Below are 14,228 nucleotides of genomic sequence, written 5' to 3' on the forward strand. Positions count from 1 at the left end.
AGGGTGATGGATATTCATTTATAACACCATTCCATGTGCATTGCCAGTCTCTATTATTTTGTTTTGGTTTAGAGAATTCTGGTATTTGGATGAAGAAAGAGAAGTCATGGTGGAATCATGGAAGAGCACCAGCTTCTTAGTTATTTGGCTGGTACACACTTTGCATTTCTGAATTCAGGGACATAAAGGACTTAGGTGTAGGGAGGTTAGAAGAGTGATCACAGAGTGAGAGTGAGGAACAAAGGAAAATTTTCCTTCCTACTTTCATTATTTAAATGCCGCCAAGAAATTCAATGGCAGCCTATTAATTATTATTAACTGCTATTCCTACTATTATGTATTACTAATACATATAGGAATAATACATTCCTAGTATTATTCTCTTTTTTTGTACATCATGAAGTATTTTAGTGAAAAACTAGGCAAGGCTATAACTGCTGGTAACGAGGTATTATTTTAAACTAGAACTCATTGTTTTCTTTACAACAATGAAGATGTAGTCAGTATTCAGAGTGATTTCTATGTTAAGCAAGAAATAAGTTAGATGACAAGTACATTAGATCACATTCCAGTTTTATGACATTAAATACATTTTATTATACTCACTATTCTGAAATTCCTTGTACTTCTTTTGTCCAATTAGATTGTTCTTTGTCTCCAAGATGGACCACTTTGGATGGTGGGGCAGTTCTTCCCAAATAAAGCTTCTGTGTTCCTGGTGGTTCTTCCAAGTAAAATCTTAAAAATTAAAATAAAATTTATATTAGCCCTAAATTTATGATTTAATACAGTGTTCTAGCAGTATGAGTCTTCAGAGTGAAAGGCTGCTACATGGAATAATAGCAAAAAACCAGGCGTCTTTTTTTTTTTTTAACCATACTATAAATTTTAGAACAAGGACTTCTAAAAATTTTCAATCAAAATATAAAAAATATTTTGTCTTAAACTAAATATATAATAATTTCTAAAGAATAATTTTTAAAGAATTAAAAAAAACCCTTAAATTCAATAAAGTATTTTTGCTAAGTAGTTTAACTTGATTTTATCAAGCCGTTATACCTAATTTCCAGTTGACCGGAAATATACGGGATGGAGGATCAATTTAAACGACACTATGAGGAGACAACCAGGTAAACCCAGAATTGTACAAAATAATTGGCCTGCACACTTCAAGGAAAGAGGCAGGGAAGTAAGTTTAGCCAGGTCCCAAGAATAAAATCAACACACAGAAATCAATTGTATTTTTGGATATTAGGTGGGGAAAAATTTTTTTAAACATAGTATCAATTATAGTTGCTCCAAAATAATTTAAACACTTAAGGTGATTCCTTCTGCCTTATTTTTATTTTTCAAAATTGTTTTCGCTATTTTTGTTCTTTGCCTTTTCATATAATATACTTTAGAATACATGTTCTGCATCCATAAAAATCTGGGAGAGATTTTGATAGGAATTGCTTTATTTTATTTTATCTTTTTAAAGATTTTAGGGCAGCCCGGTGGCTCAGTGGTTTAGCACCATCTTCAGCCCAGGGCGTGACCCTGGAGACCCGGGATCGAGTCCCACATGTGAGGAGCCTGCTTCTCCCCCTGCCTCGCTCTCTGCCTCTCTTTCTCTCTGTGTACACACTCTTGAATACATAAAATCTTTTTTAAAAATAAAGATTTTATTTATTTATTCACGAGAGACACACAGAGAGAGAGGCAGAGACACAGGCAGAGAGAGAAGCAGGCTCCATGAAGGGAACCCGACGTGGGACTCAATCCCTGCTCTTCAGAATTACGCCTTGGGCTGAAGGCGGCACTAAACCACTGAGCCACCCAGGCTGCCCCTGATAAGAATTGCTTTAAAACTATAAATTAGGGATCCCTGGGTGGCGCAGCGGTTTGGCGCCTGCCTTTGGCCCAGGGCGCGATCCTGGAGACCCGGGATCGATTCTCACGTCGGGCTCCCGGTGCATGGAGCCTGCTTCTCCCTCTGCCTGTGTCTCTGCCTCTCTTTCTCTCTCTGTGACTATCATAAATAAATAAAAATTAAAAAAAATATTAAAAAAAAAACAAAACTATAAATTAATTTGGGGAAGTTTGATATTTACTATGTGAGTCTTCTGATCCAAATGGATCTCCATTTATCCCACCATTTATTTCAGTCTTTGATTTCTTTCATCAGTGTTTTGCTTTTTTCAGCATACAGATGCTATATGTAATTTGTTAGATTTATACTAAGATTGAGACATGTATATCTACAGTAACAAGACAGTGTGGTACTGCCATAATAGACATACAGATAAATGGAACAAAATGGAAAACCCAGAAGCAGACCCACACAAATATTACGCTCAAGAGATTTTTGACAAAGGTGTAAAGGCAATCTAATGGATGAAGGGACAGCCTTTTCAACACATGGTGCTGGAGCAACTGAATATTCATTCATAAGCAAATACATGAACCTTGATCTAAATCTCCTAACCAATACAAAAATTAATTCACAATGAATCATGGATTTAAATGTAAAAGATTGAGGTAAAATATTAAGACTTTTTGAAGTAAATATAGGAGAAAATCTACGGGATGTAGGGCTAAATAGAGTTCTTAGACCAAAAGCATGATCCGCAAAAGAAAAAACGGATCAACTAGACTTCATTAAAAAGGGAGAGAAACTGAATTCTCATGATTAAAAAAGAAAAGAATTCTCATGATTTCTTGAATCTTCAGGAAAAGCAGATACCCACAGAAGAAAAAAATTCTTCATGGCACTGACTTCTCATCAACAAAATTATATGACAGAACACAATTGAGGTATATTGGCAGAGATCTAAGAAAAAAAGATTGGGCCTCTAAAATTCTAAATCTAAGTGTGAGGAAAACAAAAACGATCTTTTCAATATGTAATAACTCAAAAAAATGCAACATTTTCTCTGAAAAAAAATTACTTGCAAAAGTTCTAGACACATGAAAAATAACAAAATAACATCAGACCAAATTCACATAAATAAAACGATGACAAAGAATAAATTGTCTAGATAATTACTGACAAAATGATTTTGAACTTCAATAAATTATTTTTAAATAGAAGATATGTATTTTAAAAAGTTAATGTTATTATTTAAGTGGGAGGGGCTTAAGGTAATGTTAATATATGCTATTCATTCTTGTCAGAAAGAGAAACATATTTGCTAAATAATATAGCTGCTAGCAAAAAATGAGGATATAGAACTTTCAGCTTATTAAAAGAAAAATAAAGCAAAAGGGAAAAAATAGTAAATGTGTCTAAAATATCTCAGGGATGTAGTACTATGGTTGAACATTGAGTGATGTGATTAGAAGACTTTCATTTTCACTATAAAGTGTAAATATTTTTACAGTAATTATATCAGTTTTTAAAAGTATCATTAAAAGCCATCAAGTAAGCAAAACAAATATAAATTTAAAAAGTATACATCAAATCTTACTTACTTAGTTTCTCCATCTGATACACCAACAACTCTAGCTTCTTCAAGATGAGGCCAATTAACAAAGACAGACTTTCCAAGCACGGATGAAGCTATATTTTCTACATTCTTAAAGTAAAAGCAGAAAAGTTCACTCATGTTTCAGGTCCAACAAATAAGTTTACAAAGGCAAAATTAATTAAAAGTTGGCTTGCATTTATAAAGGTCTTTAAAATCAATAAAAATCTCACTTTAAAAATTAAAACAGATATAAAATACCGTTTGCTCATTCAAGCCATTTATTCCCTACAGTTCCTGCTCTTTTCAACTTCACTCTCTAATTATTCCATTCACTTGAATTCAGTTAGTTTTCTTAATTTGTCTTCTCTAGGTTTTACCTTTACTGTTAACTGCTCTTTTTCTTTCTAGGATGTTTCCCAGGATTTTTGTTTAGAGTTTTAATTTTTTCTCCCCCTTTAATTTTAAATTAAAAAAAAAGATTTTATTTATTTATTTGAGGGAGAGAGCATAAGCCAGGGGAAGGGGCAGGGGGAGAGGGAGAAGCCGACTCCCTGCTGAGCAGAGGACTGGGCTCAATCCCAGGACCCTGAGATCATGACCTGAGCCAAAGGCAGATGCTTAACCAACTGAGCCACCCAGGTGCCCCTTCTTTCCTTTATTTTGAAGTATATTTTTCAGTTGTTTTTACCTATCTCTCTGTAGCTTTTATTTTAGTAGAAATCTGTTAAAGTTGACAAGTTTACCTTCCCCTCTGCCAGTCGCTTCTTACTAGAGAGGCACCATGAACAACTTAAAGCACTATTCTGCAGTATAAACATTATGACACCAGGAGTCTGCCTCATTTTCTCAACAGCAATGGCACTTGTTAGTAAAGGGCGGCCCACTGACTTGAATCCTGAATGAAATTACTTGGTGAGAAGACAATTTCAGTGAGATTAAACTGAAGAGCACTGACCTTTAACGTATCACTGTCCATAATAGCCAACAGTACTAAAAATAATGTTTATAGAAACCTAGGTTTAATTCTGTTGCTAACTCAATTTATGTTTCTTAATTTGTAAAATTAATGAGTTAGAATAGATGCCTTACAAAATTCAACCCAGTTGTAAAGTTCTATGATTCTATTATTCTCATAGAAACTGAGAGAGATGACAAGAATAGCAGAAATGTCTAGAAAAGGGCTATCATTCATTGCTTCATATCACATAATCAGATAACAGAATCTAAGAAATCTGACTTCATTTCAATTTGTAGTTGGTATAAGGAAATAAGAACCCTAGACTTAAGACTAGGAATCATGGGTCCAAATTTGCATTCTACCTCTTTCAGGTACAGAATCCAGCTATACATACAGGCAAATCATTTAAATCCCACTGAGGCAGTTTTCTTTTATGAGAATAAGAAATAATATCTACCTCACAGTCTTTATTTGGTGACAAAATAAAATAATATACGCAAAAGTTTTTATGAACGGTAAAATGCTATATAAATATTCTGTATGAAATATCTTACGTAAAAATTCTAGTGTTTTTTTTTAAGATTTTATTTATTTATTCATGAGAGACACACACAGAGAGAGAGAGAGGCAGAGACACAGGCAGAGGGAGAAGCAGGCTCCATGCAGGGAGCCCGATGTGGGACTTGATCCTGGGTCTCCAGGATCACGTGCTGGGCTGAGAGCAGTGCTAAACTGCTGGGCCACCTGGGCTGCCCAAAAATTCTAGTTTTAAAAGGAAATACTATCATTATTATTGGTTAAACAACAAGTTCGTGGCAGCAAGTGAATTTTAAAAACAAATTTTCATTCAATTCTTTTGTTTATTTTAATTAGCAAATATTTCTTTAAAAATTACAGATGACTATTTTTAGACTTTTGCAGTAACTTTTAATTATACTTAGACATTTCTTAATGTGAACATATAAAACCAAAGAATGACTATTCTTTTTTTTTTTTTTTAAGATTTTATTTATTTATTCATGAGAGGCACAGAGAGAGGCAGAGACATAGGCAGAGGGAGAAGCAGGCTCCACGCTGGGAACCCCACATGGGACTCAATCCCAGGTCTCCAGGATCACACCCTGGACTAAACCACTGAGCCACCCAGGCTGCCCAAGAATGACTATACTGATAAATAACACAAGTTTCAACATTAGAACTAGGATCCCATAATTATTCTTTTCCCTTCTATACATCTATTTCTTCTTTTATTCTCCCACTCTTTTAGTTTTTGAAGCTAATCCTCAGATTAAGCCTAATACTAGACCTTTAATAACCTGCATGAGGTCTTGTTATAAATATCCCTTTCCTGTAGTGTCTTTTAAGACCTCCTTCCTCCATTAGCTCTACCTCTCTCTTTTTGCATGGATTTAGCAGTTAAACGGTTTCTTCTCTACCTACAGTTAGGTTTCTAGACTTCTTTTCAAAGATAATCTTCTTAATCAAGGGCTTCCTCCCTGCTACCTCTACTTTCCCTCTACCTTGTCCCCCCACTAGTCCTTAGGAGTTAGGAATGCAGTCTATTGGAATGAAATCCTCAAAGGCCAATAATGATGCCTGAAGGACAAATTCATAGATCTTGTTTTAGTTTTTATTCTTTTGCACTGTATGTAGTTTCTACTCCATGCTTCTGTGATTTATTCAACTTGGAAATCATTCCCTCTCACCTCTCTGAACACTACTGTCATTTTCACTGGTTCCTTTTCTACCCTTTATAACTATGGGTATTTCTTTGTGTGAGATCTTGAACTCTGAGAGTCCATTTTCTTCAGGAAAATGAGCCGTAAGGCCTCAGCCATCACCTCCTTGCTAATTACTCATATATATCCCTATCTTCCTTCCAAGCTCTAGCTTCAGGTATTAATTGTGTATAAGCAGCCTTTCTCTACTGAGGTTTTTCATTTGAGCCATGGAACACAAAAAATAATTTGACTATTTTTACAATTCTCCCAAGGATGGTACTCAATCAGTCCCACAATAGATGTATAGAAGATAAATAATCTACATTCAAATGGATAACTTAGGGCATTAGGGCTTAAATCTCTTGTGGAACTCTTGTTGAGAAAGGTTGGCAGGGCAGTGACCAGTTAAACCTTCTAGCATCGCCTTAAAATTCAATCACTCCCTCAAGCCAGTGACTTTCCCACTTTAACTTCCTATTCCAATAAACAGCAATTATTTTCTAATTAACTAGGCTAGATATCTCAGAATCATATTTAATATTTTCTTCCTCTTTTCATTCTCTATATTTGAACAAATGATGAAGCTTGTCAATGTTATCAGTCTCATTCATCCAAATATATTACTATTTCCAGTTTTTGTCCTTACCACCTAACACTTCTGTAACCACAACCTCTGAACTTGCAGGCTTTTCCAATTTCTTCCATTTCTCTGTAGTGAAATTTAGTCTATTATACTGTCACCAAATTAATCCTTATGAAAATATGATTTCAAGATAACAGTTATGGGAAAAAAAAAAAGTCCAAACTCCTTAGCCTGGTATTCAAGGTCCTTCATAATCTGGCCTCAATCTGTTTTTTCAACCTTATCTTCTACTACTTCCCAACACAAGTCCTCTGCTTCAGTCAGGTTTATCTATTCCTTCTCCTCAAATACATCACATTTATTCTAAAAAAAAAAAAGTATTAAGAAAAATTTCAGATATAAAAAAAAGGTTAAGAAGAATAAGATAATGTATCACACATTTTTTTCCAGCTCATGTTATTCCTTTCACCTAGAATACCCTTCCCCTCCTTTTCTCCTCTCTGTGATGGTCTTTCTTAGCACCCAGCTCAAGCTTAGTCTCATTTATCTTGATCTTTAGCTCACATAGCTTATCACCTTTTCAAAATTCATGGAGTTCTTTTTTGCTCATTACATCACAATTGTACATTGCCTTTAAAATTTGTGTAAATGTTTCTTTATCCTTATTTACTATGAACTTTTGGAGTAACTGCATGTTATACTTCTTTGATAAACACAGTGCAGCCAGAACAGTTTTATGCATAATAAGCACCTAATAAATATGTAATAAAGAAAATACTTACAAGTTCATCTGATTCTGCATTCACTAAAATTTCTAACATCATGTTTTCTCCACGACTGCTTTGCTGGAATACTTGAACCCCACTTTTCTTCAAAAAAAACTTTAAAAGAATTCAGATAATTTAATTTTAATCCTTTTTCCATAATCATGTTACATTCAATAAGGTGAAAAAATTCTGAACTAAACAGCCACTGACTTTGTGTTTGATGTGTTTCAGGGTAGGAAATCCACAGAAATACAATGCCTTCTGGTCAACCCTGGTTATTTTGTTCTTGCTTATGTCTACACGCCAAGCATCTAATGATATTATTTTATACCTAGAAAATAAATCAAGGTATTTAATTTAAAATTTATACATTAAAAGCAATCACAGTTTTTCAGTATTCTCTTGAATATTTTGCAAGAGTCATTCTTGCTTTTTTTTTTTTTTTCATTCTTGCTTTTAAGCAAGGGAATGATAATTCGTCTTTTGCAACAAAGAAAAAATAGAGCAGGACAACCCAGATTCACTGTTATTATTGATCTAGATGCAACTATGCCTGTAGGTTACTGAATGGAACTTTTCCCCATTAACTTAAAATAAAACTATACATATTTATTAAACTTAGAGGTAAAGGAACATACAAAACATGTTACAAATCTCCATGTTCTAAAACTATGGAAAACCAACATCATCTAATGTCTGTTCTACCTTTCTCTGCTTTAACAGAAGAAAAAAGGATAACTGGGAGATATTCACTTTAGGTGCCATCTCAGTAGATTATTTGCAGGGAAAAAGACAGAAAAGAAAAAAACAAAACAAAACCAAGGACATTTTAATGAGGAATAGAAAGGAGACATGGGCTTGAGGGAAGAAAATATAGGAACTTTTTAATTTCTTTTTTTCTTCTTTCTAGTTGGGTGGTTGGGAATATAAAAGGCAAAGTCATAGCACATCAAATAATTCTGGAAGCAGACACTGACAAGGGAAACAAAAATTCATACATCCTCTTGGGGGGCGGGGTAGAGATATACACTAGGGAGGAAAATAAATAAATAAACAAAAAACCAACTTTAACAGAAAACAAAGAGAGAAGCAGAATCTAACCAAAGCAGAGAACTACAAAAACAACTGTGAGAGGGAGATGCTATGGTCTTTAGCAAGTTGGATGTAACTCATTATCAACTGACTATACCTATCATAAATTATTTGTTAATTCTTCAGATAGATACTCAAGATATTTGGATCCTCTGCCCCCACCCTCCCCACCAGGGGGAGCTCCCTGCTGTTGTTGAAAAATTACCAAATAACATTACCTTGTGCAACAACGTTCTATGGCAGGGAACTTTTCTGGCCATGGTGAGGGGTAAGTGAACTCTGTATCTCTATCATACCAGCACATTAGGCACTCACTATGTTGGTTTCTTTTCCTTTCTTCCTTTTTGAGGGAGTGGTTACATGCTTCCATGGCTTCCAATAATCGCTTCTGAATTTAAAGATTAAAGAGGTTGGTTAAAAGTATAAAAATTCTGTAATATCAACATATGCAATAGATCTTTTCCCTCAGTACACAGAATCATTATTTGTGTTCTTGAAAAACAAAAATCTTAAGAAATGGAATTCCTTTTCATTTTATTACATGAAAAATTGTTTCAAAGGGCCCCAGAATATTGCTTGTCATTACAAATTACTCAGAACCTAATATTCCAACAACAGACACTAAGTGTGAATAAGAATAGCAGAGAATCAAACTTTAAATTTGAACTTAACCACAGTTATTATAATCTATCATAACTCATAAAACATTAATCTCGTGCTTTATAAATTCTGCCATGGTATAGAAAATGTTTATCTCTCCAAATTATCTTACATAATTCCAGTTAAAATAAAAATGGTTTAAAAAAACTTTTTTAAAGGACAAAATTATCTTGGTTGTTCTTATGGAAGAATGAACGTGCAAACTGTAAAATCTGGGGACCTGTCTTACCAGATCCTAACTTTTAATAAAGCTACTACTGTAATAAACACTTTAATATTGACATCACAAGAAGCCCATAGACCAGAAGAATGAATAAAGAGGTCAAAACAAATCTAAATCTTTATCATACATAGTATTTCAAATATTTAAAAAATGGTGTTGTCATAACTACCTATCCAGCTAGAAAAAGCACATATACTTCCCAACTTCATACCACATCTAAAAATATTTATCCAGTAATAAGATAATAAAAGTATTAGAAGAAAATCTAGGAGAGAGTATCAGTAAGTAGGAGTGATAAACTCTTATTTAAGTAAGAGTGGAAAAAAGCCTAAGAGTCTTGAGGGAAAAGACATTTTTAAATAACAGAAAATGTATATGACAGAAGATTCATCAACAAAACAAGAGACAAATGCCATGCTGGGAAAGAATATTCATAACATACAAAGAACTGACAAAAATCAAGAAAGGAAAATGGGGGAAAGGACATAAACAGGTAATTTACAGAAATTACCTGTAGGGTAATTTAAAAGAGTAAACACACATATAAAAATATACTCAAATTAGGGATTAGAGAAATACAAATTTGAAAAATAACAAAATGGCACCCATCATCAGATTGGCCAAAAATAAGTGAAGCAATAATATTCAGGTCTGGAGATACAGAGAAGTAGGCACTAAATACTGAGTGAATTAGACTAGTCTTTTTCTTTTTTATTTAATTAATTAATTTATTTTTAAAGATTTTATTTATTCATGAGAGACACAGAGAGAGAGAGGCAGAGACACAGGCAGAGGGAGGAGCAGGCTCCATGCAGGGAGCCTGATATGGGACTTGATCCCGGGTCTCCAGCATCAGTAGTTTGCATTTGAATGGTGTCAGTTTATGTCCACTTTTCAATTTGACCTAAGGAAGCACTACTAGGTTGAGTGTGCCTAAGTGTTTGAGAAGCCTAAAGTCATTAAGATAAAACCTAACATCAAAAAATCGGAAGCCAAGTAACTTGTGCAGAAGGAATACACAGAAAACTTGGGGTGGTTTGGTTAGAGTATAATTAGGGGAGGGTGTGCATAAGGTAGATTTTTCTGGTTTTCAGAAATTGTAATTTGTTTGATGTGCTATTTCAATTTTTAGTAGCAAATGTGTATGTAGAGGATCTTATTAAAATTGAGACTTATTTGAATAAAAAAAAAAAAAGGCAACGCTAAACCACTGAGCCACCCAGGCTGCCCCTAGACTAGTCTTTTTGAAAAAGAATATTCACTAAACATAAAAATACATATTCCCATTAACCAAGCAATCCTGCTTTTAGGAGTCTATCTTAAAAAAACAAAATCTTCTATTACCTAAGATTCCATAAGCAAACAAAAAGAACACACGAATACACAACTAGTTTATCATAGCATTATGTACAGTGGCATAAAACACGAAGATTCACAAGAAGCTGCAAAATATGTACAGTGTTCTCATGTACCCTTCACCCAGCTTTCCCCAATGATAACATCTTACGCAAAGCATCAGTATATTATCAAACCAGGAAACTGACATGAGTACAACACTATTAACTATAGACTTATTCAGATTTCACTGATTTTTATATGTGATGTTTTGTGTACAGTGCTATGAAATTTTTATATGTATAGATTCATATAGCTACCACTAAAACTGGAATACAGAACTGTTACATCATCATGAAGAAATTCCTTGTTATCCTCCCCCCCCCTTTTTTTTAAGATTTTATTTATTTATCTGGGGGAGAGAGAAAGAGAGAGAGAGAAAGAGATAATGAGCAAGGGGGAGGGGCAGAGGGAGAAGCTGACTCCACACTGAGCAGGGAGCCTGATGTGGGGTTTGATTCCAGGATCCTAGGATCATGACCTGAGCTGAAGGCAGACACACTTACCTGACTGAGCCACCCACTCACCCCCTTTGTTATCCCTTTATAATCATACCATATCCCCAACTTTAACACCTAGCAACCACTCCATGTTTTATATCACAGTAATTTTGTCATTTCAAGAATATTATATCTATGAAACAATATAATATATAACCTTCTGAGACTTTTTCACTCACTGACTTTTTTCACTCAATTGAATTGTTTTCATTCAAGTTGTTTATATTCGTAGCTCTTTATATTGCTGAGTAGTATTCTACTACACAGACATACTACAATTTGTTTATATATTCACTCAATTAAAGGGCATTTGAATTTTTTCCAGTTTGGGGTTATTACAAATAAATTGCTCTGGACATTTGTGTGCTTTGTGTGGACATAGTTTTTATTTCTCTAGGGTAAATATCTAAGAGTGTGACTGCTGGGTTGTACAGTAAATGTATATTTAACTTATAAGAAACTGCTGAACTATTTTCCAGAGTGGCCTTTTAGACTTTTAGTCCAATAATTATCTATGCCATTTTTTCAAGATATTTGGAAAAAAGTAGCAAAATCTGGAAAAGATTATAGAATAAAACAGATAATACTATATCATAATTTCTTGATTCTAAGATGCTATTGATTCAATAAGTCAGTACAATAAAATTCCATAATTACTGTTTACTGATAATGGCATTTACTTACATCCTATTTTCTTCTCCAATCTCACATTCAAAGTTTGAGTCTAATTCTTCTTTAAGACACAAAAAGTTTTAAAAATATATGTATATATATTAGGGCTCCTGGGTGGCTCGGTCAGTTAAGCGTCCAACTCTTGATGTTTGCTCAGGTCATGATTTCAGAGTAGTGGGAGTTAGTGCTATGTCAGGCTCCACACTCAATGGGGAGCCTGCCTGAGATTCTCTCCCACTCTATGCCTCTTCTTCCCCAATAAATAAATCTTAAAACACAGAGACACACATATATATACAAATATATACACACATACATATACATATAAATTTTTGTTACTTGGTCCTGTGAATGTATGCATCTTCATAATCTTATAATCTTGAAGATGTTAGCATCTTTAGGATAGACAGGGTAACATTAAGGCAGAATAATGTACTGGATGTTGTGATGTGCTGTGACCCCCATTAGTACTGAAGGTCTTATTTGCCCAGATGCTGAAAGTGCTGCTGGCCTGCAACCCTCCCTCGGCTGTCAGCTATCCCTTCGAAATATCCTTAGGTGAAAAGTTATCTCACACAAGGTCATGCACCCTTCCAAAATGAAGTCTGCATCCAAGACTGACAGATGAAGGATACAAAGTCTCAGGCCCTTTACAGCAACTTAGGGGAACTCTAATGGGCCATTCCACTTCAGAGTGACTTCTGGGGTCAGCCAAGGCCTTTGTGAGACAGCACTGTAGCCCAGCCTATCCTGACCAATCCTGTTTCTTTCCTCTACCCAACATCTTAGAGGGTAGCTTCAAGAAACCAGATCGGCGGGGATCCCTGGGTGGCTCAGTGGTTTGGTGTCTGCCTTTGGCCCAGGGTGCGATCCTGGAGTCCCGGGATCGAGTCCCACATCGGGCTCCTGGCATGGAGCCTGCTTCTCCCTCTGCCTGTGTCTTTGCCTCTCTCTCTGTGTCTATCGTGAATAAATAAATAAAATCTTAAAAAAAAAAAAAAAAAAAAGAAAGAAAGAAACCAGATCAGGGGCCAAAAGCCTAGGAGAAGACAGACCACAGAGCCACTCCCAGGGAACAGATTTAGGTTCTAATTAGGCTCTAACCAAGGAACAATCTGTGTCACTGGAGTTTAGGGACTTGCTATATGCTGCTTGGTTGGGATTTCAAAATTGTTATGGATCAGTGATTGTGCATCTGCTTCCTGCTTTTTTTTGATAGGAGCTGCTTATTGAGGTTATCCTGTCATGGTCTCTCCATTATAAAATTGGGAATGTTGGGAGTGTTGATAATTTGTTTTTTTTTTAATTCACAGGTCTTTGAGTCAGGGGAGCTGTCCTTGAGGAGCTGCATTTGTGGAGGTTAATTCACATCTAGACTCAATTTAAAGATAAAATTCTAGACTTTGAGCCTGATGTATAATGAGATGAAACTTTTGGGAGAGGTCAGTGTGTTCTGTATTTGGAGATGGAAATAAAAATTAATAAGAGGTGAATAAACATTTGTTTCCTCTACTTCATAATTATGTCAGATTTTTTTTTTTTGAGAGGGCACTTTTTTTGAGGCATAATTTACATTCAGAGCTTTTGGTTCCATTGATTTTTCTCTATTGTTTGTTCATTTTCTATGGATTTCTGTTCCTATCATTATTTCCTTCATTCTGCTTAGTTTGGGTTTAATTTCTCTTGCTTTTTTTTAGCTTCTTGTAGGAAGCTTAGATAATTTATTGTAAACCTTTTTCTTGTTCAGTATAAACAAGTAGAAACTTAAGCATCCCTTGAAGCACTGCTTTAGCATTATCACACAGATTATGTTGTATTTTTATTATTATTTAGATATTTTTGAATTTCCCTTTTAAGTTTTTTTCTCCTTTCAATTCTGACAGCTTTTGCTTTTTGTATCTTGATGAAATGACTTGACTTTTTTTTTTTTTAAGTAATCTGTTTTCAATATGGGGCTCGAAATCACAACCCAAAGATCAAGAGTTACAAGCTCTACGGACTGAGTCAGCCAGGTGTCCCAAACTGACTCGAGTTTTTAATCAATATGAAATATTCCACTTGATCACTGGTAATACTCCTTGTCTTGAAGTCTATTTTGTCTAATATTAGTAAAACCACTCTAGCTTTCTTATAATTAGCATATCTATAAGTTTTGATGCACAAAATGAAGAGAATAGTTAAACCTCATTAATAAAAGATTAGTGGTGA

At 34.6% G+C, this 14,228-nt stretch overlaps 1 protein-coding gene across 6 annotated transcripts in view; it reads right to left on the reverse strand.

Moving 5' to 3' along the window:
- The window catches only part of XRN1 (5'-3' exoribonuclease 1), a 102,982-nt gene that overhangs the window by 56,509 nt on the left and 32,245 nt on the right, over window positions 1-14,228 (reverse strand). For 4 of the 6 annotated variants that reach the window (XM_025448791.3, XM_049099905.1, XM_025448792.3 and 1 more), the window contains 5 exons: window positions 8,789-8,958; window positions 7,689-7,809; window positions 7,494-7,592; window positions 3,454-3,557; window positions 607-738 (listed from right to left, as the gene is read on the reverse strand). In XM_025448791.3, the coding sequence (XP_025304576.1) occupies window positions 607-738; window positions 3,454-3,557; window positions 7,494-7,592; window positions 7,689-7,809; window positions 8,789-8,958 (626 nt within the window). Of the gene's footprint in view, window positions 1-606; window positions 739-3,453; window positions 3,558-5,121; window positions 7,075-7,493; window positions 7,593-7,688; window positions 7,810-8,788; window positions 8,959-14,228 lie in introns of those variants that run through there. The other 2 variants (XM_049099906.1, XR_007405269.1) reach the window with 2 other exon arrangements.

The sequence above is a fragment of the Canis lupus genome, chromosome 23 (genome assembly GCF_003254725.2).
Source record: "Canis lupus dingo isolate Sandy chromosome 23, ASM325472v2, whole genome shotgun sequence".
NCBI lineage: Eukaryota > Metazoa > Chordata > Mammalia > Carnivora > Canidae > Canis > Canis lupus.